This window comes from Nothobranchius furzeri, chromosome 12 (genome assembly GCF_043380555.1).
Source record: "Nothobranchius furzeri strain GRZ-AD chromosome 12, NfurGRZ-RIMD1, whole genome shotgun sequence".
NCBI classification, from domain to species: Eukaryota; Metazoa; Chordata; class Actinopteri; order Cyprinodontiformes; family Nothobranchiidae; genus Nothobranchius; species Nothobranchius furzeri.
In genome coordinates this window covers 14,303,754-14,331,213 of record NC_091752.1, presented here as the reverse complement: position 1 = coordinate 14,331,213, position 27,460 = coordinate 14,303,754, and the positions used below count along the sequence as shown (strand labels likewise).

At 43.2% G+C, this 27,460-nt stretch overlaps 1 protein-coding gene across 1 annotated transcript in view; it reads right to left on the bottom strand.

Moving 5' to 3' along the window:
• Positions 1-6,811: 6,811 nt before the first annotated feature.
• Positions 6,812-27,460, bottom strand: part of kmo (kynurenine 3-monooxygenase) — a 130,680-nt gene continuing 110,031 nt past the window's right edge. Inside the window, exons 11-15 of the mRNA XM_054736076.2 lie at positions 8,695-8,752; positions 8,543-8,625; positions 7,783-7,884; positions 7,638-7,697; positions 6,812-7,404 (exon numbers count right to left, since the gene is read on the bottom strand). Coding sequence (XP_054592051.2) covers positions 7,231-7,404; positions 7,638-7,697; positions 7,783-7,884; positions 8,543-8,625; positions 8,695-8,752 — 477 coding nt within the window. The 3' untranslated portion in view covers positions 6,812-7,230. The remainder of the gene's footprint in view (positions 7,405-7,637; positions 7,698-7,782; positions 7,885-8,542; positions 8,626-8,694; positions 8,753-27,460) is intronic.

Genomic DNA, 27,460 nt, shown 5'->3' with positions numbered 1-27,460 from the left:
TGAGTGTCAAGCAGGGAGGCAATGGGTCCCATTTTTTCAAAGTCTTTGGTATGACCCGACCAGGAATCGAACCCTGATCTCCCAGTCTCAGGGAGGACACTCTACCACTAGGCCACTGAGCTGGTTTAAACTAACAAAGTCTTAGAAAAAATGGATCTAATGTTCAACAACCCACATTTAATTTTTCTAGTTTTCTGCTCATTTGAATTTGTTCTAATATTTATGAGATTTCCATGATTTGCTTTATTAAGCCTGATATTTAATCTGTGTGATTTTGGCCGTGGACAGGACACTGTCTCTATGGGGTAGAGGGTGGGTAACAGTACAGAAGCTGCAGAGGGGTGGGTTAAACTACGACTCTGCTTCCTGGTCTGGACCCTGGGTTGTCAAGAAGGACTAATAAAACTGGCCATGTTCCTAGAAAGAAGAGCTGCTCCATCCAAAGAGGGATAGATGCCGTCTCTCCGCATCAGACCAGGTTTTCCCCAAAAAGTTTTCCAATTATCAATGTAGCCCACGTTGTTTTCAGGACACCACCTAGACGGCCAGCGGTTGAAGGACAGCATGCGGCTAAACACTGGTCCGATCGGGTAGGGGGCCAGAGAAAATTACGGAGTCCGACATTGTTTTGGCAAACTTACACACCGAAGCAACATTAATTTTAGTGACCTCCGATTGGCGTAACCGGGTGTCGTTACCGCCAGCGTGAATAACAATCTTACTGTATTTACGCTTATCCTTAGCCAGCAGTTTCAGATAAGATTTAATGCTGCCCGCTCTGGCCCCAGGTAAATATTTAACTATGGTTGCTGGAGCTTCTAATGCCACGTTTCTGACTATGGAGCTGCCAATGATCAGAGTTGGCTTGTCAGTGGGTGCGTCACTGAGTAGGGAAAATCTATTAGAAACGTGGACGGGTTGGTGGTGGCCCACGGGCTGGGTTCTATGCTTCCTGCATACCGTCACCCAGCCGGCCTGAGGTCCTGGCTGCTCGGGTTCTGCTGGAGGACCGGTACAGGGTGGTTCTGAGCTAGCTAGCCCCACGCTAGCTAAGTAGCTACGGCTGTTTACGGGTTTTTCAACAGCGCGGAGCTGAGGCTCCAATTCCGACACCCTCGCCTCCAAAGCTACAAAAATGCTACATTTATTACACGTACCATTATCACTAAAGGTGGCAGAGGAGTAACTAAACATCTGACACAGAGAGCAAGAGATAGGAGACGGAGAAGCAGAGACAGAAGTAGTCATAGCCGTGCTGAGGCTAAGCTAACTGGACGAGCAGACTGTTCAACACCAAATAAACTGCGTGCAAACTCAAATGGTTCCCTAAAAGCTAGGTGGAACAACAGAAAATGTGTGTTTTAGCGTGCTTTTGTGCTACAATAACTCAGAGATATCCTAGTACAGAGAAATTAAATCAGCTTTCTCGAGCCCCAAACACCAAACTGCTACATGTAGTGCAATACTGAAAACAGGAAACAGGAAACGCCTTAGCGCCAGTTATTTTCGTGGTCACTGTCTTCAGATATAAGCCTTCTGGGACACCTCTAAAGTCTTCTTTTCTGTAACAGCCCCACTCGGCGGTGTCGATGTTGTTCAAATTCAACTGAGCAGAAAATGGTTGAACACTCTCAACCAATCAGAGAGCAGCACTGTTTTCCCACCTTTTCCCCTGGCTGTTGGAGGCCTGCAGCTGTACTCCTGTTAATGAGAGAAGCCTTTAAATCTGTCCTTCAGAAGTGAAATTGGACCTGTCAAACTTCTCATTACCATTCGAAAAGTACTGAACCGAATTGAAAAATTCAAAAAGTGTGAGTGGCAGAAGGCTTTGATAATCTGTGTGAATTTTTATGTGCCTACCATGAATTGTCTAGAAGCTATGACGAGAAACTTTTAGCTGTCTGAAGCCGATCAGAGGAGAAATTCTCTGTTCCTTTAACATGGGTTTCAATGAGGGAAAATCTGGGTCTCTCGTCTTTCTGAGGTTTGTAGCGAAAGAACGGTAACACTTACAGATAAATGAAACACATTTTGAAAAGCTGACAAAAATTCCTACTTTTTGAGTTATAATTCGTTTTGGTAGTCTAAACAGTCTGGGTATAGTAATGAGTTGATCACAGAAGATGTGAAGTTCAAAAGTTAGTGTGGAATTTTCAGTTTAGAGTGGTGAGAGACATTTTTTAATTTGAATTTTCTCAAACAAATGAACCGTACAACAACAATGTTTGGAGTACAGTCGTGAATTATAGCTGAATACGAAGGTATATTCAATAGCTGTAAGCCAGCATGTGTCTCATTTCAATCAGACCTACGGTTCTCTCGGGACAACGCCAGAAATGGAGCAAGGGAGGGTCACTGCTTCTATCTTTTCCCATTATGACTTTTGTGAATTTTTCTGAAAATTTCAAGTCGTACCTGAAATTCTACCTGCGATTTTAGAAAAACCGTCAAGGATATCAAAAAGCCTCTTTAATATGTTAAACAGGAAAGTCTTGTGAGTTTGTTAAACTTTGAATGAAGTCTCTAAGTTAAAGGAACCCAAAAGAGTTAAAGTGATAGGAATTTTCTGAAAATTGACCAATCCCATTCATTTCAATGGGAAGATTTTCGAAGAAAAAGCTTAATAACTCGAAAAATTTTAAAGATATCAATGCAAAAAGTAAAAGCCGGAAAGAGCTTAACGAGCTGAACGTTTTGATATAAAATTGTTGAAATAGTTAAAAATTTGAAGGAGTAGAAAAAGTTCAAAAAGTGTACTGAAGAAGAAGAAGAAGAAAGAAAAACAGGAAAACAATAGTTTGAATGCTTAACAGCATTCAAACAAATATTCTCAAAGAAATGAACCGTACGACGACAATGTTTGGAGTACATTCATGAATTATAGCTCAAAACGAAGGTATATTCATAAGCTGTATGCCAGCATGCATCACATTTCAATCGGACCTACGGTTCTCTCAGGACAATGCCAGAAATGGAGCAAGGGAGGGTCATTGCTCCTATCTTTCCCCATTATAATTTTTTGATTTTTTCTGAAAATCTCAAGCCGTACCTCAAATTCTACCTGTGATTTTAGAAAAACTGTAATAGATATGTTAAATACTTTTTTAATCAGTAATAGCTGAAAGTCTTGTGAGTTTGTTGAAACCTTAATGAAGTCTCTAGGTTTAAAGTTAACCTATAAGAGTAAGAGTTCAAAACAGTGATAGGATTTAGCTGAAAATTGAGTAATCCCATTCATTTCAATGGGACCAAAAATTGCAGAAAAAGCTGAATATCTCAAAAAGTATAAAATATTTTAATACCAAAAGTCATTGCCGGCATAAGCTGAATGAGCTGAACGTTTTGATACCATAATTGTGTAAATAGTTCAAGATTGTGGAAGTAGTTAAATGCCAAAAATGTACAGAAGCAGAATAATAATAAACCGACTAATAACTATAAAGAGAAACAGGATCACTATAGTTTGAACAACTAATAACTAACTATAAAGAGAAACAGGATCACTATATTTTGAATGCTTTACAACATTCAAAAATTAATTTGAAGGAATATAATGCATTTACCATACATCTAATTCCTAAACTAGGGACACGAGAACCATCTGTTTAGCTCAAATTGAGATTAATTAAAGGCACTTGGCCTCAAAATCTAACCTCTACCATAACCTCACTCTAACCATAACAAAGGCTGTATGATAGCACGTCTTAAAAGCTTCACACACCTACTTTGAAGCTCTGACCTTTAAGCTCAAAACCTGAGATGGACCACATCCCTAGCCGCATAACCTTCAACTCTAACCATAACCTTGTTTTATATTACATAGTAAAGAAGATCCATTAGGTTACAGATAAAACAAACTAATTTTCAACTTGAATCAATCAGAATCAAATCAGAGCCAAGACTACAAAACATCCCGATCTCCTTTACACTTCTCTTCTCTCTCCCATTCTGTCTCCCTTAATCGGAAGGGGGTATTGGGGGAGCCATATAAGCCTAGTCCGGCTCAGTTGTGGTTAAGACGTAAACACGTTGCCACCTCTGCTACCTGGTCTCTCTCTCTCTCTCTCTCTCTCTCTCTCTCTCTCTCTCTCTCTCTCTCTCTCTCTCTCTCTCTCTCTCTCTCTCTCTCTCTCTCTCTCTCTCTCTCTCTCTCTCTCCTTTGCTCTCAATCTGGAAAAACCAACAATGGAAAGGGGTTTCTGAGTGACATGCGGTGGCCCGTGCACTGCCAGTGATTCCCTAATTAAACTGTTTCGGTCATTGGACTGACACAGGGGGAATTCATTGAGTTATATCTACTGAACCTAAACCTAACCTTCACTCTAACCTTCACTATAACCTTAACCATAGGATTTTGTTCCGAGCGGAGCAAATCAAATGGCAATTAATAGAAGGTAAGGGAATGAAAGAAGGATTCATAAAAATCATAACTCATATTTCAGAACTGAATACAGTTACTTGGGGAGCTGTGGGCACTCATGTGGGGATAGCCTGAGCATGTATTGGTGGACTGAACACCAGGAGTGCCTGTACACTTAAGGTTTATGTCACCTTTGGCGACAAAACCTTTTATCCTACACCTAACACTTAGTAGTCAATATAACGACAAAACAGCTGCGGATGACGTGCATTGGCCTGTGCATTGCCTTTGGCTCTCCAATTTCAACTGTCCAGTCATTGGAAGAGGTAGGGAGGTTTTAACGACAAAGCCAATACACACCTAAAACCTAAAAATCAAGAAATGTCAAAAAATCTTTCTGTCTGGTGAGTCAGTCCTCATGGATAAAGACAAGTGTTACATATTTTGAGTGGTTAATTTTTATACATTTTCAATAAAACATAAAGGTATTCAATAAAAAGTAATATTGCATAAAAACATGGAATATCAATATTTCTGATCTTTTAATAATGGATTAATGATGAAAATAGGGAAACACTTTATAATAATTTCACACAGCAGCAATTATATAGTTTATATAAATCAATTTATTTATTATAAAGGATGATGTAAGGCAAATTATTACAAATGCTGATTCAAAGTGATATACAATGAGACATATAATGAGCAATGATGAAATATGAGCTTGGATATTATGTAAAAAAACTAATTAATTGTCTTAAAAAATTGTGATTCCTGGGTTGTGAAATAAGTCTTGGCTTGATGTTTACTAAGGTACCGTAAATCCTCTAATACAGGCCGGTATTCAATTAAAGGCCGGGTCTCCAATTTTGGCCGGTGTCAGAGTCGGCGGAGGTGAATAATGGCCGGTCTCTTATTATTGCCGGGTGGAATGTGGTAACAAGCAAGAATGGGGGCGGTTCTGTCATCCGTCTCACTTTTGATTTGCCAGTGATAGACCGCGAGGGTAACTTTAACCGTGCGGAGACGAAGAGGAGGCGAAAATTTGATATCAAGTTCAAAGAGAAAGGCTGATTATGCTGCAGAACACTCTGGGGAGCAGTAGGGGTTGTATGAACTAGTCGACTTCACTATGGTGACTTTTTATGCCTGTCGTCGACTAGTCGCTGTCACGTGATAATGACCGACAAGATGCAGCCCTCGGAAAAGACAGCAGCCTGCTGTCAGCAGGTGACAAGCTCCTGCGCTCGGGGGGGGGCAACGCGCTGTGCCAGAGCGTCGGTACTGACATGCGATCGTTCATGTTGGTTCATTTCCTTTAATGTTTTCTGTCTTTTATTTGCGCCTGATGTGTTTCGCTGCTGTGGAGCGGGGCGCATCACCTTGTCCTCCGACGCACCGATCACTGATGCGGCCGCCAAGCAGGGAGCACTCCGCTGTTTTCGCAGTCGGTAGATCTGCCTCCTGAGCACGGCCACAGTAACAATCAGGTGTCGCCACCTCAAAAACTAATTTAACACGCGATCGTTCATGTCGGTTCATTTCCTTTAATGTTTTCTGTCTTTTATTTGCGCCTGATGCGTTTCGCTGCATGCTGTGGAGCGGGGCGCATCACCTTGTCCTCCGACGCACTGATCACTGATATTGCCGCCAAGCAGCGGCACTCCGCTGTTTTTGCGGTCGATAGATCTTTTAGAACTGCAGTTCAAAGGTAACTCATAAGGTAAATATATATGAACCCAGGTAGCAGTTTCTCTTTAGGATTGAGAGGAGATGCAGGAAGATAATAAACAGGCAGGACAGAAAAATAGTCAAATAAAAACAAGTTAGTTTTTGTACCTGGTGGTTGCAACAAACAGACACCACTGAAGGTAATCAGAAGTAAAGAACAGAAAATGAAATAATTATTTTAATGTTTAGAGCAGCAGGAACTCCGAGAGGCTGCAGGCACATCAGTGAGTTTGCGGCCGCTGCGCAGGGGGAGGGAGGAGAGGGCTGAAGCAGAAACTACCGTTGTTAAAAGAAATGTGTTTAACTTTGAAAATGTGGGCGCAAATTTAATTGTCAAAAACTCCAGCGAACCATTAGTTCATTTTGCTCAAATAGAAATAGAGACCTGCCTCTAATTCTGGTCCTCCTTCCAATAAAGGCCTGGAGCTTGATGAGCTTGAGTCAAATACAGGCCCGGGCCTGTATTAGAGGATTTACGGTATAACTAATTATCAAATTACTAAAACCATCCAACATTAGGTGAGTGACTACAATTACCCTTGTGATGGGAGGTAACAGAAAGTAAATCTGTTAATCACTCATTAATTAATATACTAATATGAATATGTAAACATACTCATAATAATCATTAATAAATCATCAAGTAGACTTATTTGGTATATTTAAGATGTGAAATAATAAAGATTTATGTAGATTCGTTAATTCACTGTGAGGCAGTCAAAGCATCAAATCACTTTTAATAAAACATTCAGTGTATGAATATGACAAAACAACCTGTAGAGTGAAAAAAAACATTTTATGAAACAGAATAAGAATTATTTCATTAGAAGAGAAAATAGTCTCCCCAGGCTACAAAGCAGGAAGGAGGTTATTAAGACTGTACATCCAGATGGTGTAGCTAGAGAGGGTAAACAGAGAATTGTTTTGGTATGGAGGAGCACACAGAATTCCTGGCAGAAGAAACCTGACAGACACTTAAATGTCTGTTGACTTATGACATTGCTAAGACGGGCTGTGGACAAATGACGTTGCTGGATTTCTACAAAGCTACATAATATATTTGGGCAAAGCTTTCACTGTGAACTAGACATTTGACTCCAATTAAATCCTCTTGTTTTAAGCTCCAGCCGCTGCAGCTGTCAGTCGGATGTGAGACGATGACACCACTCAGGGGTCTGAAGAGCCAAAAGCATGCTCCATATTTTCTCTGCAGGGAAGACAATCTTACTGATATTTGGAGGATGTTTAATGAGCAGGTAGACACCTCCACAAGCAGCCCCTGCAGCACCGAACGCCAGGCCACGGTTTATCACCTGTACAGAAAGCAACCAAAAAAAAGTATTCTTGGATTTGGATAATTGTGTAATTATGCACATTTCCTACTGGAAATGTGTCTTCCAACTGAGAGTGACAGTTGTCTTTTATGTTCAATGCTGATAAAACATTCTCTTCAAAAGAGTGCTGAATTAAAATCCTCTTATTCTCATAGGTGTGAAAAACTACTGCAAAAGTGAAGAAAATGAATCAGGGCGAGAAAAAAACTTACTTTCTCCTGCCAGTGCCAGCGCTCGACAACTTTATGATATCTGGTCCTAGTAAAAGTGACCTGAACACAAAATACAGTCAAAACCATAACACGGGTATACGATAGATGAAGGGAAGCATAAATTGTTCCCTAAAGACGTGTTCACCATTGTATAAAGTGGAATTATTTTCTTTGGCATGATGAGGTGAAGAAAGGTCTCCACATGTTTTCTGAAAAGGAACCATCTGGAGTTGACATGCGCTCGCATCTGGAAGGTAAAATTAGAAAAGTATACTATTGTTTATTTTCAGATAGGCAGACTTAAAAAAAATCGAAGTTCATGGTGCTTTGTGCTTCATTTGTTTCCAATATTTGCTACTATCCCGATTTTAAAACAGCATCACTTACATTATGGAGGAAACTTGTTTATGAAATAGCATACTCAACAGTATAGTAATGGGAACTCCAGCTCTTTTAAGACAACCGGTTCTTACAGTTCAGGGGCCTCATTTATAAAACTTGCTTTGCCTGCCCCCATTTTTGCTTACGCACAAAACAGAGTCGGAAATCTGCGTAAGCAACTTTCCACTCTAACTTTAGGATTTATGAAAGAAAACTTAGCGAAAAATTGTGCGCAACTTTAAGTTCACTAAGGACCTGGCTTACGCACATTTTGGATAGCACCTGCAGTGCTGCTGCTGAGAAGGATACAATTATGAATTCCAGCAGCATTATCACTGGTACCACTTTGTGCGCACAAGAACTTTGTGAGTAACATTTGATTAATTGGTGTTTTGAACAGCTAGTGTATTTCCGTCAACCAAAAGAAATTTCAATCTCAAAAGATTTCTCAGTGGTTTATTTATAAACCTTTATGCTTTTGTTGGTTTTACATTTCACGGTTAATTACATGAAATCTAAATTACCTCAACATAGTTGTACATGGCCAGGTCTGCAATGGCATGATCATCTGGAACCCGCACTTTGGAAAACTCAGGCAGCACAGCACCTGGGCAGATAAACAAAGCCGTTGCATTATGAGCACTTTCTCAGCGTCTTTTTTTTTTGTTCCACTCACCAATGTCTTCATTAAGCTGATCCAATATTTCGTCAAAGACAATGCAGTCCTCAAAGCCCTACAATGTATGAATGGATGAAACAGTTGAGTGGTGATTTTGTGAAGTAATGCTTTAAAAATGATGAATTGATGATGAAAAAAATGATCACATTTAATGTAAAAAATATTTATTAAAATGGTTGCAATAATATATATGCACTTTTTAACTGCCTTTTAGACACCAAATCCTGGATGGCAGAGAACTTTCTCCAGCTCAACCAGGGCAAAACTGACATTTTAGTCATTGGTCCTGAGGCCCAGAGAGAAAAACTTTTACTTGCTTTGCATGTTTTATATGATTATATTTTAGCACAGTTTCATAATTTAATTGTATTATTACTTTACTGTCCATATGAATTTATTTATTATTAATTTTGTCATTTATATTAGCTCTTTTACTTTCATATTTTTACTCATTTTAATCCAGTGTTTTCTCTGTAGGGGCCCTCTGCCCCAGGAGCGGTGGTTGACTGTTGCTTCCTGGGTGCTCTACAGGTAGTGTTTGAATGGAGGTGGGGGTCTATGCTCTCCCTCGGAGAGTTCGGACTTAGTTGCTGTGGAAGACCTGATGCTATTGGGGCAGACGGCTCCTCTGATGGCGTTTTCTTGCCTTACCTTACTTGGCTCATCTGGACTCAGCTGAATATAAATTTTTACTGGTGTGTGTGTGTGTGTGTGTGTGTGTGTTTTTTGGAATGTTTATTGTGTGAAGTGCCTTGAGACAAGTCGTCGTGATTTGGCGCTTTATAAATAAACTTGAATTGAATTTAACTTTCCTAGCAGAGGAAGGCTGCTGGACACCCGACTGTCTATTTGACATCTGGCATTGCTATGGTCAAATAACCTTGTTGGTCATTCCCAAAGTTACAAATCCTCCCTTTTCAAGGACTTGGGGTCACGAGTAGAAGACTTCAGCGTCCTCGAACCAGTTGTAGAAAGATCAAAAGGAAGGAGAAGATGGTGGTAGATCCTTTAACACACACGCTGCAGGTGAAACAGAGAGGTTACAAACACCCCCTCATAGCAGATTGTAGATTGGATGTAGAATGTGGTGTTACATCCAAAGGAACCAAAGCTGCAAATGGAACAGTGAGGATAAACAAAACACCCCACACAGGAGAGATGTCAGCAGACCTCCCATCAGCAATTATAACCCAAACATGGTGATAACCACGTAGTAACCCAGGAGGAGAAGCAGGAATGCAGGAACTCCAGAGAATAATCCAGAATATGCCAGGTTATTCCAGGAAATGAAGGAGATGGGGCCTATGGCAGTAGATAGTTGCAGATGGCTTCAGGTTGTCAGTTCATCTGGTGGCTTATATCGTTCGCAGCACACAAGCAAGAGACTCATACAATGATGTCAGATGGAAAAATTAAAGGAACTATGTGTGTGTAGATTAACTGAATGGTGTAATTAAAGAAAAAAATTGTAAATCAAAGTGAAATCACCGATGTGCAAATGAAAAAAAAATGAAGTTAAATGTGTAAATTAATTAAAATAGAAACGTAATAAAAGTCAAAAAGTCTGTGAAAACTCATGAGAGGTGTAATGAGCTAATAAATGTAAGTAATTAAACACAATATATGTAGGTTATACCAAAGTAAAACTAAACGATCACATTAATATATAAATGTAAAATTATAAAACTGTATTAGAAAAATGAATTTGATTATAAAAATTATAAATAATGAAAAAAGTGTAAAAATGAAAAGGGTAACACTTTACAATAAGGTACGCAAAATTGTGGTTCGTTACTAGGGAACGAATTAGGTGGTAATGAGTAATTAAGCAGAGAAGAATAGGTAGTTAACCAGTAGTTACTGGTGAAAACACTCATCAGTCTTTTTTCAGGGACTAATAGGTAGTTAACCAGTACTTACTGGTAAACACCCAGTAGTCTCATTCATGGACTAATAGATAGTTAATCAGTACTTACTGGTAAAAACCCAGCAGCCTTATTCAGACCGTAATAGGTAGTTATCTATTTGTGCTTCGTTACTAGGGAACGACTTAGGGGGTAATGAGTCGTGAAGCATGGAAGAATAGGTAGTTAACCAGTAGTTACTGGTGAAAATGCTCATCAGTCTTATTCAGGGATTAGTGAGCAGTTAGCCAGTACTTACTGGTAACCACCCAGCAGTCTTATTCAGGGACTAGTTATTTATGAAAGTAATAAGAAATGAATCCCAGATTAATGTAACCTCATGAAGGATGCAGATAATTTGCAACGTCACAGTGATTTAATATCACTGTTTCATCCTGAGTTCACTCGTCTGCCACTTCGTCGTCCATCATCGGCATCCATCCGTCTCGAGACAATGGAAAGTGAAGCCTCCTCCCAAGTACCTACTGAGGAACGAATCAGTACCTAGTATGTACTTAAGTATTACCTACTGCTTTTGTGTACCCTAAAGTAAAGTGAAGCCTCCTCCCAAGTTCCTACTGAGGAATGAATCAGTACCTAGTAGGTACTTGAGTATTACCTACTGCTTTTGTGTACCCTAAAGTAAAGTGAAGCCTCCTCCCAAGTACCTACTGAGGAACGAATCAGTACCTACTAGGTACTTAACCATTACTTACTATGTTGTTATATGAACATTTGCCATGAGTAGATTGAGTTTATTCACACAGCATTTTCTTTCATCTTGTGCGTGGTAATATTCCATAGATGGATGACCAAAATCCTGCAGGTTACAAAGTTACCTGGCTCAAATCAATCACTAACAAAATGTTCAATGTTTAAGGGTACTTTTTTTTAAATAATGAGAACGGTACACAACAAACTTTTCAAAGATTTACTTTCACCTTTATAATCTATGAAATCAACATGTAAAAAGACTAAAACAATATAAAAAAATTAAACAGAACAGGTCCATGGTAATCCACATTAGAGATGAAAAAAAAACATTTTTTTGGTTACAAAAACTTTTGGAACATATTAAGAAGTACTCCAGCATCCGTAATTTTAATGACATCCTTCTCAAGACTGGCAGACTGAATTGTCGCCTTGCATCTTTTAGCAAAGGAAGCTAAACTTTCCTTTGGGCTGTAGGTGTTCCTGAGTTCTTCGTACCTCTCCAGACTTCCATGCTGCAAGTTCAGCTATTGCAGCTGTGTCTGCAATAGTTTTCCGGTCTACGCCAATTTTTCTGAAGGCTGCAACCATTGGGAGACTCCCATCCTGTGTCGCCATAAGCACCTTCTTGTACCTGTTGATGGCTTCCTCTGGTGTTATGACTGCAATGACAACAAATTTAAAAAAAAAGTTAAATATCCTTTTTAAGACGAATGACTGCACCACTAGCTTTAAAATGTATTAAACAAAGGAACACTTAAATTTAAACATGTTAATGAAAATTATATTCTCTGTAGACATCACAAAAAATGCATTTTCTCTCTCTCTTTCTTCACATGTAGAAATCCCAATTATCTATTTGTTCTCATTTCAAACATATTTGAAAATCATTTTTCAAAATGTTTTTTTTTATATTTTTAATTTTTGTTTTTGAGAAGCGCTTTGTGATTTTTATATTGAGGGGTGCTATAGAAAAGATAGTTATCTTTCTTTTCTTTTCACTACAGAGCTCAGCAGTGTCTTTTTGTTAAGAAACTCAGGTCCTGCTGCATTTATTTGCAGCTTGCATAGGAACCACGACCAAATTTAAAATATTAAAATAAAAACAGTATTTAGTCCAGACCAGGTAAAGTGAAGCAACGAACCTTACTGGTGTGAATACAACCTAAATATGCCATCGTTTCTTGTATAAAAATATCAGGATTAAAATATACAACATATGGACTAGTAATAGTGAAAAAGAGTTATAAAAAACACTGTAGAAACAAGAAGGATAATCTCTGTCTCTTGTCATTCATGTATACTTCACAAAAACAGTATTCAAGTAAAAGTTAAAAGTACGGTATAATAACACTATTCTTAAAAGTATGCTCTCTCATTCAAGAGTATGCAACTGAGTAAACTTTACTTCCCAACGCTAAAGGTTAGCCTTCTTTTAGCTTAAGGTTAGCTTGGTGGCTAAATGTGCTGTGTACGTGTTAGCGTAAAAAGAGGACCAAAACATTTACTCTTTTATATTTTAAATAACATACTCACACATAATTGCATCCTCCATGACACGCCGTGGAGGCTGTCTTTTTCTCGTCCGTACGGTCCGAAAAAGCGGCATGATGAGCTGAGGGCGACGACCTAACGTGAGGACCTGGCAGCCGGCTGTCACGTGACTTACAGTTGCATCGCCTTTTCCGAGAGGGTGCTCGCTGCAGAACTACAAAGGTGGAGCTGCACCAGAGTCAGCCCCGCCCATTCACGCAAACTCAGCCTAGCCCACTGACTTCTTCTGTTTTTTGTTTTTTAACTTAATCTTAAACTAAGCTGACCCACATGAATTACGGTTGTTACTAGTTTAGAATTGTTAATGCTATGTTCTATGCTCCAATTAAACAAGATAAATACAACTTGCTACATGACAAAGCTTGAATATATCCTAAAACAAAAAGGCTCTTTAGTGTGTGTGTTTTGGTAGTCCAGTGGCATGATTGTGTGATTAGGAATTTATTTTCCCTTTGCTGATGTTGGTTCGAAACTCAGTGGGATCAGCAGCATTCTATTTAGCCAGCTGAAACATTTAATTTGTTTATATTATATTGTGTGTGTGTGTGTGTGTGTGTGTGTGTGTGTGTGTGTGTGTGTGTGTGTGTGTGTGTGTGTGTGTGTGTGTGAATAAAACTGTTTGGTCTATAGTAAAAACTGTTTTCTGCGATTTGTATCTGTCTTGTTTAGTTTTTGGGCATGATATACGTTCAACAAGTCAGAGTATAAAAATGTTTAATTACAGTGTTGTATTTTAATATTATTTATTTATATTAGTTGTATTTTAATATATTTTAATAAATCATTTATTTGTCAAGATTATATAATACAAGCAGTAGGTAATGCTTATGTACCTAGTAGGTACTGATCCATTGCTCAGTAGGTACTTGGTAGGAGGCTTCACTTTCCATTGTCTCGAGACGGACGGATGCCGGTGATGGACAACGAAGTGACAGACAAGTTAACTCAAGATGAAACAGTGATATTAAATCACTGTGACGTTGCAAATTATCTGCATCCTTCATGAGGTTTACAAAAGAGCGTCTACAGGCACTACATTAATCTGGGATTCATTTCTTATTGCTTTCATAAATAACTAGTCCCTGAATAAGACTGCTGGGTGGTTACCAGTAAGTACTGGCTAACTGCCCACTAATCCCTGAATAAGACTGATGAGCATTTTCACCAGTAACTACTGGTTAACTACCTATTCTTCCATGCTTCACGACTCATTACCCCCTAAGTCGTTCCCTAGTAACGAAGCACAAATAGATAACTACCTATTACGGTCTGAATAAGACTGCTGGGTGTTTACCAGTAAGTACTGATTAACTATCTATTAGTCCCTGAAAAAAGACTGATGAGTGTTTTCACCAGTAACTACCCATTCTTCCCTGCTTAATTACTCATTACCACCTAAGTCGTTCACTAGTGACGAAGCACAATTTTGCGTACCTTATTGTAAAGTGTTACCATGAAAAGATTATTGAAGGGACTTCTGTTGCAGGCTCGGTGACATGACGTTTTACAGCTCCAATTTTGATTAAATTGAGAGATGAGAAGTCTAAGGTAAAGGACAGAATCAACTGCACCAGCAGTGGAGAAATGTTTCTCGTCACAGTTGACACCAGGAAGCTCTGATTGGTAACAATGAATTTCTGTAGCTGGAGTGACATGTGAGATATGCCAACTTCAGAGTGCTACATCATAGTACAAGTCCAGTTGGTACCAGTGTCAGAAAGAGGCCCGTAGTAAGTTTCCAAGCACAGGCCATTTCAGGGTCAAATTTGACAAACACTTTCTGGGTGACCAGACAGTAGTTAGTCATCAACAGTCCTGGGCGCTCCCTAAAGGCAATGCCTGAAAGGGGTCCAGGGTCATAGTGTCTTAAAGATAACACGCGACCAACATCAGAAACTTTGTGCTATGGAAATTTTATATTCCATTACTTTAATCCCATTAACAAATGTATTACCTTATGTCTGAAGCATTCTCTCTCTCTCTCTCTCTCTCACACACACACACACACACACACACACGCGCGCGCGCACACACACACACACACACACACCTCTGTTCCTTTCTTATCTTTTGTAATAAATAAACTCTGTGAGCAGAACCTTGGGGCATTTGCCTTGTGCTTTTGCCACAGATTGCAATTTGGTTTACTTGTCTGCTTAATTTGTCTCCTGTCTCTCTCTAGCTGCAGGAAATGGGTTTATTGATAAAATATATTGGTAAAATCCCTAACATAATTTGGTCCTTCGACAGCCGGGGTCCCGTCACCTCACTAAGAGCAGACGCCGGAGAACTGTCGACAACCTAAATCTCTTCCAGTGCTGAGCTTTCGCTGGGGGTCGGTGTGAGGGTTTTGACGTCACTGGGAGAAATGCAGATCCATGAACTCAAGACCTGAGCGGAGAGATCTGGTGAGACAAGTCTGTTGTTTGTTTGTTTTGTCTTTGTGGTACAGAGAGAAAATCCTGGGTGACCAGAGATTAAAATGGTGTCGTCCGCCGTGAATAGGATGGCTTTGACTGTTTCGTTGAATGCTGTCTGTATTTGGCTTGGTTTTGTGCATTTTAGCCAAAAGTAGAAATGCAACTCTGGTGTAAGAAATAAAAGCAGACCGGTAAGATAACTATTGAGATTACAAAGTGGTGTTGTCCACCGTGAATAGGATGTTTTGACAGATTAATGCTGTCTGTGTTTAGCCTAGTTTTGAGTGTTTTAGCCAGAGAAATAGAAACGTTATCTGTGTTGTTTGTATATCTTAAATGTTGTCTGCTTTAACTGTTGTTCAAATGAATGAGAGAGTGTCTGGACTTGCTTATTCTTGTAAAAAGAAGGATATGGCAACTCATTTGCACCCGTCTCACGTATTGTTGGTCAGATTTTTAAACAGGTTGGCGGCACGCCGTGAATCGGATCCTGCTGTGTTTAGAAACACAGTTGAAGGGCGGATTCGTAAGCCTAAATCTGACCTCATGCCGAAGAAAAGATGGTGTGGTACCTATATGGGGGAAAAAGAACTCACAAAATACCTTTTGAGTAAATATTGTACATTTATGGAGATGTAAATCCAGGAAAATGGGGAAATGATCTGAAACTTATCAGAGGATTGATGGAAAACATGATTTTGATAACCGCCGACGTGTTACTTGCAGGGTAACCTTAAAGTTGAGATAAGTAAACGAGAGAAACGAGAAAATTACAAATTAACTGTCAGGATTATGGTTACGAGAAAGCACAGAGTGGTGGAGAGAAAGAAAAGGGTTGAAAATGTGAAACAGAGACGACGCACAGCTTGCCAAAACGATCCAAACAACAGCAGCTGTGCTCTGTCTGAGCCACCTAGGTCGAATCAATTGAGGCCTGAAGGTTACTTAACTAGAACATAAAGATGAAAGATTAACTCCTTGATGCAAAATGGTAATGGTAATTTATTTATTTGTTTTTGCTATTAGTTTTTTTTTTTTGTTTGAGCCCCTCCACTTGGACTTCAGTAAGTCAAGCCAACATATTTCATGTTCAGAATACACGCTGTCCACTGTGGTGGACATATGATAAATTATTTGCAAATTACTACATGTTACAAAAAATGTTTGTTGAAATTTGTTTCATTCACACCTGAAGATGAATGAAAATAATTGTTAGAAAATTATGGCTGAAGATTTCATAATTCATGCATCAAAGGGGTAAGCACTGACCAAATATCTAATTCCTGGTATCTGGTGACAAAATTAATTTGAACTTTAAACTGTGTCACTTTTGGTGGCTGAAAGGGAAAGGGTTTTAGTGGAACCCCTCGATTTGAGAAATTGACTGTTTATCAGTACTTGGTAGTAAAAGAGAGCCCAATAAAAGCTAAGAGTGTGTAGGTTTTTAGTTGAAACCTCTTGGGCTGAGAGATAGACTGTGTGTTTAACAGTAATCCCAGACCAACAAAACTAGTGAGCATTTTATATCCTTATTTTTGTTTTTTAAATCTTTGTCTCTGACGTTTAAAATCAAGACAAGGGAATTTCAGCGAATGACAATCGAGCTCGGGCGACAGCAGATCTGGTATGAATTGGCTGTGGAAGTCGAAAACTGCATTTTGAACACTAAAAAATATCGTATGGCATGAACTGAATCTCCTGGCGTCTGTCAAATGTTGGAAACTCTTCCGGCTCTCGGAGGGTGCAGACGCTTTTTTCCTCCTCTCCTCCATATCTTATCCTCAAGGCCTTTGTCTGTCTCTGTGTGCTGGGTGCACGGCTGCTTCTGCATTTTTTCTGGAGACTGGAAACCGAAATCACTAAAATGGATCTCGTCATTTGGTCACTCAACGCGATTGATAACATTTTTTCAATGATGAGAACGGGAGAAGGGGCTCCCGGATGCCCCTCCGGGGCAGACCCAGTTGGAGACATCATGGACATGGAAACAGTGGAACTTGATTTGTTTATCTCAGCTGTCTGTGGAGGACTCTGAAGATGTGTGGATATTCGTGGCGCTGGTGTCAGGTTTCCTGCTGATCGTCATTGGAGGCTACCTGGCTTACCGGAAAATTAACGAGCTGTCGAGGAATATTGGCCTGATCCCTGAGCTCAAAGATGGATTGCACCGCACTGTGAATTCATAGACTCACATTATTGTCGAGATGAATCGTAAGCTTGTAACTTTGGCTGAGATTCATTCAATGGCACAAAAGATGGATGCCATCATGGATAGAGTGGACGAATCATCACGGATTGGGCTAGTTTAATGTCCATTAATGGGATTTTGAGAGGTTGAGGACCAAGGAACTGTAAGACAGAGAGGAAATTATCTCTGTCTGGCCCCAAAACAATTTCTAATCAGAATCTGGTGCCCTTGAGTCTGCAAGGCTCCAACGAACCCCCCCCCCCCCCCCCCCCCCCCCCGAAGATATGTGGAATGTGCCGTCGCTATGGCAACTCAACTCTGTCTCCTATCCCAGCCTGGGCAGGACTGCTGGAAGGCCGCTGAATCGTTCCAGGGTCACTGCAACCCTCCAACCCTCAATGTTCCTCCCCCTATCCACACTGAGGTGACATGCACTGCTTATCGTGGCTGCAGGAACTGAAACGGGGATAGTCCCAACCCACCACCCCACCTAGTGGACACTTGTGTTGCCTGAAGTCTGTTGCATATCTGTCTGAGGTGTTTTTTTTTTTTTTGCAGAGCAAAGCTGCCCTGCTGATGGAGGGTAACTCTGAAGTGCCTTTTTTTCCCCTCCACCTGAACCAATCCTCATGTAACCCTCTTATCTCTATTAAAGTAGCACGACTCAGGGTTGCGAATGACCACAGTCACCAATTCTTGTCATGTGTCTTGCCTGTGTATGTCTGATCTCTGAATTGTGTGTACTGAAACTCTAATTTCCCTCTGGGATTAAGAAAATATCTTTGATTTGATATGATCTGATTTGAACTTGTTCAAATCTCCGATTAGCGGACCTTGTGATGGGAACAAGGGGAGAAACTGTCTGGAAGTAAGACTAAAATGAGACAGCAGATTAAAGCTGTTGTAGGGAATATACATTTTAAAAGTTTTAATTGTTTAATTCTTCATGTATTCTCAGATTGGGACCCTTGAAATGCATTTTAACGCAAAGGAGACTGCTGGGCCACGCTGACCTATTCGGACACAGGGATCGGGGTCCTTCTCTGAGTAAGATAGCTAGCTGATTCCCCTTGATAATCTGCTAACTATCTGATGCTGGTGCATCTGTTGAATGCCAATAAAACTTTGATAATGAGAGTAAACCAAAATAATATTAAGCAGAGTGTAACCCCTGATAGTGTCATGAGCCAGGGTGAGTACTCTGCCCATCATTCACCATCTACCCCTGATAGTGTCATGAGCCGGGGTGAGTACTCTGCCCATCATTCACCATCTTTGAGTTTTGCCTGCAGGAGAGGGAGCGCAGCTGATCCTCATCAGCCTGATCAGTGGGGCGGCTTTAAAAGGAGGACGGTTATCCTGACTCGACGCCGGATGATTAACTACTGACTGGTAGTCTCTAGCCCTTCGTAACTTTTGAACCTCGTCTTTGACTTAGTAAGATTTTTTTACTCGTTTTAACTTGAACTCGTTTCTTGGATACTTACCCTCAGGCTTGCTTCACCTCTGGATCCTCTCCCGTCTTGGAGAGAAAGGATCATTCACCGGTTCGCTGCCTGGATTCCTAACTCCGCTCTGCCGTCCCACTCTCCATCGTGATCATGCTCTCTCTCTGTCTCCTCGTAATCATCATCTTCCTCCATTCCACTCACCCACTTGGACTAAAGACAATTATCCTCTGGATATCACCCCGGCTCATCTCCCCTCCACATTAATCCTGAACTTCCGCATCGTAAGTCCTGCCTACAAACATTCACTCTGGACTACAATTCCCACTACTCACCTCTGGTTTCCTCTAGTTGCCGCTTCCTGTTTTCACCTTCCACTGGATCGCCAGTGCGCCCTCAGTTCTCCTCATCATTTAATAAAGATTATTGTTTTACCTTTTACCTCGCCTCAGAGTCTGATTCTGTATGTCTTGGGTTTGACACTTACCCCAAAACATGACAGATAGGAGGTTAAGTGAACAGAATTGAAATGTCAAATTTAGGAGTGATGATAAATGTTTTGTTTTTTGAATCTAAATTACCTTATCATTAGGAAATAAGGGATTAATATATTACATCCTAAACTTTCAAAAGTACTGATTGTGTATTTTTTACATTATCGTATCTTGAACCTTGATCTGGTTCGCTTGCCCTGAGCGGATTCTTAGACATTATCCATTAGAGAATATCCAATATCATTATAAACATTATCCATTAGAGATTTCTAGGTTACCATGGTTTTAGCTATGAAGTTGTTATCATATGATATTAGACATCTTAGAGGTCAAACACTATTACTCGAGCCATGGGTCAAGTGCATTTATAACGTTGGTTACGTATTGTAACCCCAGATTCTTTGAGTCTAGTCGCAGCCCTTAAGCTAGCTGCTATTGGAAGGATGATCTCCGCATCAGCCAATCATGAAGAGCTAAAATGTACGCCCACCAATAGTGGGCCCCCTTGTGGTATATAACCGCAGTGACCCCACTGCTCACCTCCAATGGCTCTTATTCCCATTATAACCAGTGGGGCCAGTGGCTTAAGGGCTGCGACTAGACTCATAGAATCTGGGGTTACAATACGTAACCAACGTTCTATTTCGTCTAGTCTTAGCCCTTAAGCTAGCTGCTATTGGAATAAAGCGCAGCTGGATGGGTTTACGCCCCACTGGTTAACACAACCAATGGACACACCCAATCAAATCTCCTCTAGTGGGGGACGTTCAGCCTCAGACCAGGCTTAAAGACTGAGGCAGCCACGATAAAAGAGGGGCCCCCACTAAAATACATCATCCACAAGAGGATGAAATCCATCTCAGCAAGGCCAATGAGGTGCCATAAGCATTCATTTAGCCTGCTGGGGTCCAAGCACTGAACGAGTGATGGAACCTGAAGACACATCTCGTAAATAATAACGAGTAAAGGAACAGGGTGAAGCCCATGAAGCAGCCTGACAAATGTCTTCCATTGACACACCACTGAGGAGCGCCATCGAAGAGGAAATCCCTCTGGCTGAGTGAGCCCTGAGTGCCTCAGGGGGATCCTGCCCTGATGATGTGTAAGCGAGGGAAATGGCGTCACACAGCCAGTGTGAAAGGCGCTGGGCCGACAGCGCCTGACCAAGGGAAGACTCCCTGTAGTGCACAAACAGGTTTTGTGAGCGGATGATTGAAAACAGATCCATCCCCAAAACCCTGGTGACAGGATGAGATAGCTGCAGCATATGTTTTAATAGTGCTAAATGCGAGGCTCCTGTCCATCAGTATCTGCAGAAACGATAGGACATCTGCCAGCTGGCAGGAGAGCGCATGAACATGTCGCTCCGTGCACCATTTCTGGAAATCTGCCCATTTAGCAGCGAAATCCCTGAAGTGCGTGACACATATCGTGCAAGTGCGCGCACCGGGCAGAGAAGGTGAGAAGCCACCTCCTCCTCAGAATTATGGGGGGGAGGAAAAAGTCCAGCCAATGAAATTGACCTGATTTGAAGGAAGCATTAATGCTTTTGGGCACAAAGGCTGGGTTGGGGCATAAAACAGCAGACCCGCCATCCTCCCGGATCCTGAGGCATGCGGGAGCCACTGAGAGGGCGGTTAGGTCACTCACTCTCTTAACTGATGCTAGCGCCAGCAGCAATGCAGTTTTAAGCGACAGGAACTTGAGTGAGACCTGGTCCAAGGGTTCAAATGGAGCTTCAGATAAGCCACGCAGAACCACCGTTAGATCCCACTGGGGAAAAAACGGGCGGGACACAGGTCTGTTCCTCCTGACACCTTTTAGAAAACGTTTTGTGAGGGGATGATTGAAAACAGATCTATCTCCAAAACCCTGATGACATGATGAGATAGCTGCAGCATATGTCTTAACAGTGCTGAATGCGAGGCCCCTGTCCATCAGTATCTGCAGAAACGATAGGACATCCGCTAGCTGGCAGGAGAGCGCTTGAACATTCCGTTCTGCGCACCAGTTCTGGAAAGCTGCCCATTTAGCAGCGTAAGACGCAATGGTAGAGGGCGCCCGCGCACTCTGAATCGTGGCGACCACATCATGCGGCAGCCCAGAAGCCTCTAAGCGTGACCGCTCAGCGGCCAGACCCACAGCCGCTGGCCTATTTCCGGAGGATGTCTGATTATCCCATCCCCCTGGAGAAGGGCGTCCGCCCTCCACGGGAGCCTCCACGGGGAGCCGGACACTAGCGCTTGCAGGTCCGGAAACCATGACGCGGACACGCGTCTGGGAGCCACCAGAATCACCGAGAGCTGTTGCGACCGAATTCGGTCCAGGAGACGGGGAATCAGAGGGACTGGTGGAAACGCATAAAGGAGCGTTCGAGGCCAGGGCTGGTGTGAGAAGGCGTCCGCCCCGAGCGGGGGTCCGTCCCGGGGACTCAGGGAAAACCACAGGCGACACTGAGCGTTTTCGCGAGCTGCGAACAGATCCACAGACGGTTCCCCGAACCTGATCCAGATCTGTGATACCAGTGCAGGATGTAGACGCCAGTCGGAGTCGCGGGGTCCCCCTCTCGACAGGATGGCCGCTGCTACCTTCAGGACCCCCGGAATGTAGATGGCTCTGATGGACAGCAGGTGGACATCTGTCCAACACAGTAAATCTGTGGCGACATGCAACAGTGGGAGGGATCGAACTCCCCCTTGGCGATTTATGTAGGCTGCCGCTACCCGGTTGTCCGTGTGAACTTCGACATGACGGCCCTCGAGAAGGGCAGCGAAGTGTCTGATCACATTCCTCACTGTCATAAGCTCCAACACATTTATGTGCTCGTGCGTGTGGGGGGGCCAGCGATCTGCCACCGTATGGGACAAGCACGTGCCCCCCCACCCCGACAGTGACGCATCCGTAAACACAGATACGTGTGACGCAGGACGTCCGATGGGAACCCCGCGTTAGAGGATGCAGGGGTTCCCCCAGTGAGCGAGGTCCCCACCCACTGAAGGGGGAATCCTCAACATACGTCTCTTCTGACGTATCGGGTGTACCCGGAGGCAGACGAACCAGCGTTGCAAGCGCCTCGTGCGCAGCAAACCTAGCGGCACCACTGAATGGGCTGCGGACATCATGCCCAGGAGTTTCATGACTAACAGGGCTCTCACGATCTTGCGGGGTTGAACACGGGAGATCACCGTGGAGAGATCTGCCGCTCTTGCAGGCGACAAACATGCTCTCATTAGGGAGGCGTCCAACTCCACCCCGAGATACACAATCGACTGGGATGGAAGGATGGAGCTCTTTTCCCAGTTTATAGAAAACCCTAGGGTTGACAGATGCCCTGTCAACCTCCTGGTTTGCTGTGACGCCTCGTCCTTGGACCGAGCGCACAGGAGAAGATCGTCCAGGTAAAATAAGACCCTCATTCCCTCCGTGCGCAGTGGCTGCAGCGCGGTCTCCAGACATTTGGAGAAGGTGCGCGGGGCTAGCGAGTAGCCGAAAGGGAGGCGATTGAACTGATATTGAACTCCCTTGAACGAAAAACGCAGAAACTTCCGGTGGTTTGGAACTACTGGTATGTGGAAGTATGCGTCTTTCAGGTCGATTGACGTGAACCTATCCCCGGGGCGCACATATTCCAGGACTTGTCTCATCGTTAACATGCGGAAATGCATTACTGCTATGGAGCAGTTGAACAGGGACAGGTCGAGAATCGGCCTCATTCCTCCCGACTTCTTCGGTACTACGAAGTAGCGGGAGTAGAAACCCGAGAGTTCTTGTCCGCGAGGGACTCGGGAAATAGCGTCTTTGGACAGAAGTTCCCGCAGCTCCAGCTCTAGCACCTGAGACTGTACTTGCGATGTGAACGTCGTCTCCACGATCCCGTTGAAGGGAGGTGGAGTGGCCTGAAAATGAAGTGTGTGACCGCAATGAATGGTGTCCGAAATCCATTTGCTCATGATGCAAAGGCGGCGCCACTCGTGCGCGCGTTCCGACAGTGGACGCGTGTGCGCGTTCACGTGAACAACGTCTGAGGGTTGTGCATGCGTCCTTACCGCCGTCGCCCGTACCAGAGAACTGGGGGCGACCCATGGAGGGCTGCACTCGAAAGGGCGAGTGCGAAACAGCTGGAACAGGCTGGTCCACACCGCGGAGCGTGGAGTCCGAGAGTGAAGGATGAGTTGGAGCCGGGCCTGTGCACGGGGGCGACAGAGTGCTAGCGGATGGAGCCGCGCACTGTGCCGCCGCGCGTGGTCGAGACAGCGACATGACATCCCGCCCCACCCAACGGCGTGGGGAGAGCGGGAAGAGTTGGGCCTGGCCGGATGCTGGGGCTGGAGCGCAAATTGAGCGCACCCTTACGGCTGGCCATGTATTATGACTACCTGCAGGAACATGTGTGCGTTCAGCAGTGCTTGGTGTGGGGAACATGTGTGAAAACTCGGCAGAGGATTCTGCGGAGGACTGTAGGATTGTGCTCTTTGAGTGACGTTTTTTGGGTTTAATTTCAAAACCAACAACATCAGAACAATCAGTAACACACACAATCCCCCCAAAGAGTCACTTCCGTGGCTGCTTTCGGCGAGGCTCCTGCACCTGGGACTGCCAAGACGGCGTCTGCTGGCCCCGCCGGAACCGTTGTCCACCATCTCGCTGGTCCCGCTGATGTGGAGCCGAAGCGGGAGGCCGGCTCCGTGGAGCGGGCGGTGCAGCTGGACGTCTGAAGCTTCCGCGCCGTTCGTCCCATCCTCTGGCTGAACAGCCGGAGTGCGAGGCTGACCGAGGGTGGACCAGGTCTCGCACCGTAGCCGATAGTTCGGCCGTCTTCTGAGCCCTCTCAATGACGCCCCTAAGATGGGGACCAAACAGAACATCGGTGGTGATGGGGCCATCCAGCATCTCCCTTTGCAGATGTTCCGGAATGGAGGGCAGGGCCTTCAGCCAGATCGCTCGCTGGATGAGGGTCTGCCAGGCAGCGATGCGAGCAGAACCGGTGAGCACAGCAGCACACAGATTGAGGATAGCATCAGCAGTCTTAGTTATGACGGCTTTCCACTCCTCGGGAGCTTCCAGCTCCTCCATCATCTTGGAGACGCCGAAGGCAAGAAGGGCGATGTTATTGCCTGCAGCGCCGGTCTGAAAGGCACACTGATGTGCGCGGTCGGTGAGCCCCGTCAGCAGCTGGTCATGTTTTGAAGCGGGAACAGCTTGCGGGCCAGCGAGGTGGTTCTTGGCGCCGAACAGCGAGGCCAAATCCGGCTCTAGCGGAGGAACGGACGGCCAGCCTTGGTCGGAAAACCCCTCGACCTTGGTGATGGGCGCATACATGGAGACTGTCGCCTTGAGCTTGTCAGGCTCGGAGAAGGCGGCAGACCAGCAGCTCATAGCAGCGGGGAAGCGCGGCCAGATAGGGTCTGGACAGTGTGTCTGAGTTGCCCCGAAAATTCCCGCCAAATCATCCACTTCAGGCAGGGCCGGTTCTGGCACAGCTAGCCCCTTGCGGGCTGCTGCCGCAGAAATGATGGCGGGCAGCTCCTGGAGCAGTGCTCTTACTGCTGGCAGGGAGGAGCGAGAAGCCACTGGGGCAGAAGGACCCGCTGAGCGAAGCTCGTCGACCTCCGTTATGTCTAGGAGGGATGCCGCCTCATCGTAGTTTTCGCTGTCGGTGACGTCATCCAGCCGGTTGAAGCCAGCCGGCTCCTGACCGGCGTCGAAGAAAACTAAAGCCTTGTCCAGCGGGTAGGGGTCAGCCACCGGAAATTCTTCGTCGGCGGCGGGAGTGAAGTACTCGACCCGGCGAATCTTCTCCGCCACGGGCAGAGCGGCACAGAACGGGCACGAGGCCTGCGGGGTCAAGGCCAGGCCAGCGTGGTGAGCCCCGAGACAGACCTCACATTTAGCGTGCAGGTCGCCACTGGAAATGGAGCCCGTCTGGCAGGTCGGGCAGGGTCTGGCGTCGCTAGACATGGCTGGTAAGTCGTCTTCGGATAATTTTGCTCTTTTGGGATAATATTTGCTCTTTAATAAAGCTCTCAAGCTTGGCATGAAGAGAAAAAGGAGGTGAGCAGTGGGGTCACTGCTGTTATATACCACAAGGGGGCCCATTATTGGTGGGCGTACATTTTAGCTCTTCATGATTGGCTGGTGCGGAGATCATCCTTCCAATAGCAGCTAGCTTAAGGGCTAAGACTAGACGAAATAGAACCTTGAAATTTTCCTAACAAATGAGTCTTATAAACAAATTTCCCCATTTATTGAAGTTACCTAAACTTGATTTAGTATTCATGATTTCAGTAACGTCTAATTTATGATCAGTTACTTCTACATGAAGATGTTAAATTAACCGTATAGTTGAAGAATCTAGTTCTTAAAAGTTATGAAGAGTGTAAACGTTATGAAAAATATTTCTACCTTGTGTCAGTCAATCTATCTCAATTCTCAATTAACTGTTTATGTAATTAATATTGAACTCCTTCCTAGTTGGTTAATGAATATTTTTTGTCGCTCAGTCTTTATTCTGCCTCTACTATCAGCTTTCACTTTCTTATCTTCTTTATTGAACAAAGAGAGCAGCTCTTGCCCTTGGCTCATCATTGTTTTGTTTTTATTATTTGCTAGACAAGCATTATAAGATTACACTCTTCCTCCTCTCTCTTTATTCTGCTCTCCCCACCTATTCCACCTTCCTCAGGATCCACTGATTTCCCTCTTTCCTGTTCACTCGCTCTCTTTCTTAACATTTATTTAATCACAATTGCCTATTTTTGCTCATTTTAAATATATTTTTTAACATTTTCTAAATGCTTTATTTATATTTTTAAATTTTTTGTTTTTGTGAAGTGCCTCGTGATTTTTATCTTGAGAGGCACTATAGAAATGATATTTTCTTCTTCTTTTTCTACATGACCCTTAGATGTGATAAGTAGCATGATGAGCTAACAAATATTCTTTGATGGTCACATTATTTTGAGAATGACCTGATAACATGTTTATCTAGTAGTTTTTAAGTGTTGGTCTTTTATTTTGTTTATTTCTTGCTGTTTTCTGAATATAAATACTTTAGCTGTTCATCATCACACTTAGGTTATTTTCCTCTGCTTGACCTTTAAACTAATTAGGGCTCTTCCTCAGCATGCCTTTGGTTCCTGAAGTATGACCATTTTAGACAAATTACATTTTTACAAATTACTTCTTTTGCTTAGGGGCAACGGTGCCACAGGAGTTAAGTGCTCGCCCTGTAATCGGAAGGTTGCGGGTTTGAGCCACGCTCAGTATGTCGCTGTCGTTGTGTCCTTGGGCAAGACACTTAATCCACGTTGCCTGCTGGTGGTGGTCGGAGGGACCGGTGACGCCAGTGCTCGGCAGCCTCGCCTCTGTCAGTGCACCCCAGGGCAGCTGTGGGTACATTGTAGTTCATCCCCACCAGTGTGTGAATGTGTGTGATTGGGGGAATGGCTGATTGTGTTGTAAAGTGCCTTGGGAGGTTCCAGGACTCTAGAAGGTGCTATATCAAATACATGCCATTTACAGAACATCATTTCCTTTCCTGAAACGATTATCATCTTCTCAAACACTTTTAGGGTAATGTGTATCTAAGAACACCATCAGTTGTTTTTTTGCATGTTCACTCTCTGTATTTGACAAATGAGTTTTATGCTCCTTAAATAAATCTGTTGTTCATTTTCACTTACAGAGTTTTAATTTAGCAGTATTTATCTCGTGTTGGCAAATATCAGGCATTATTAAGATGACATTGTACATTGTTGATGTACTCTTTAACTAAGTCTATGTGAAGTTGAAACATTATTTTTTTAGTTAGGACTGGTTTGGTTGTTAGTTAACTCCAGAGTTAGAAGCAAAGAGATAAAAATTTAAAAAGTCACTTGGTCCTGGACTTGATATGGTCTTTCTCACATTCCATAATTTGACTCTAATGATGTAAATAAAGGTGAACGTTTCTGGCATAAGAAGAGCAAAATGCATAGAGTCTATGACATTATTATTTTGTGATATGAGCTTGTGGATGCTGACGAGCTTCCCTTTTTTCCCAGAC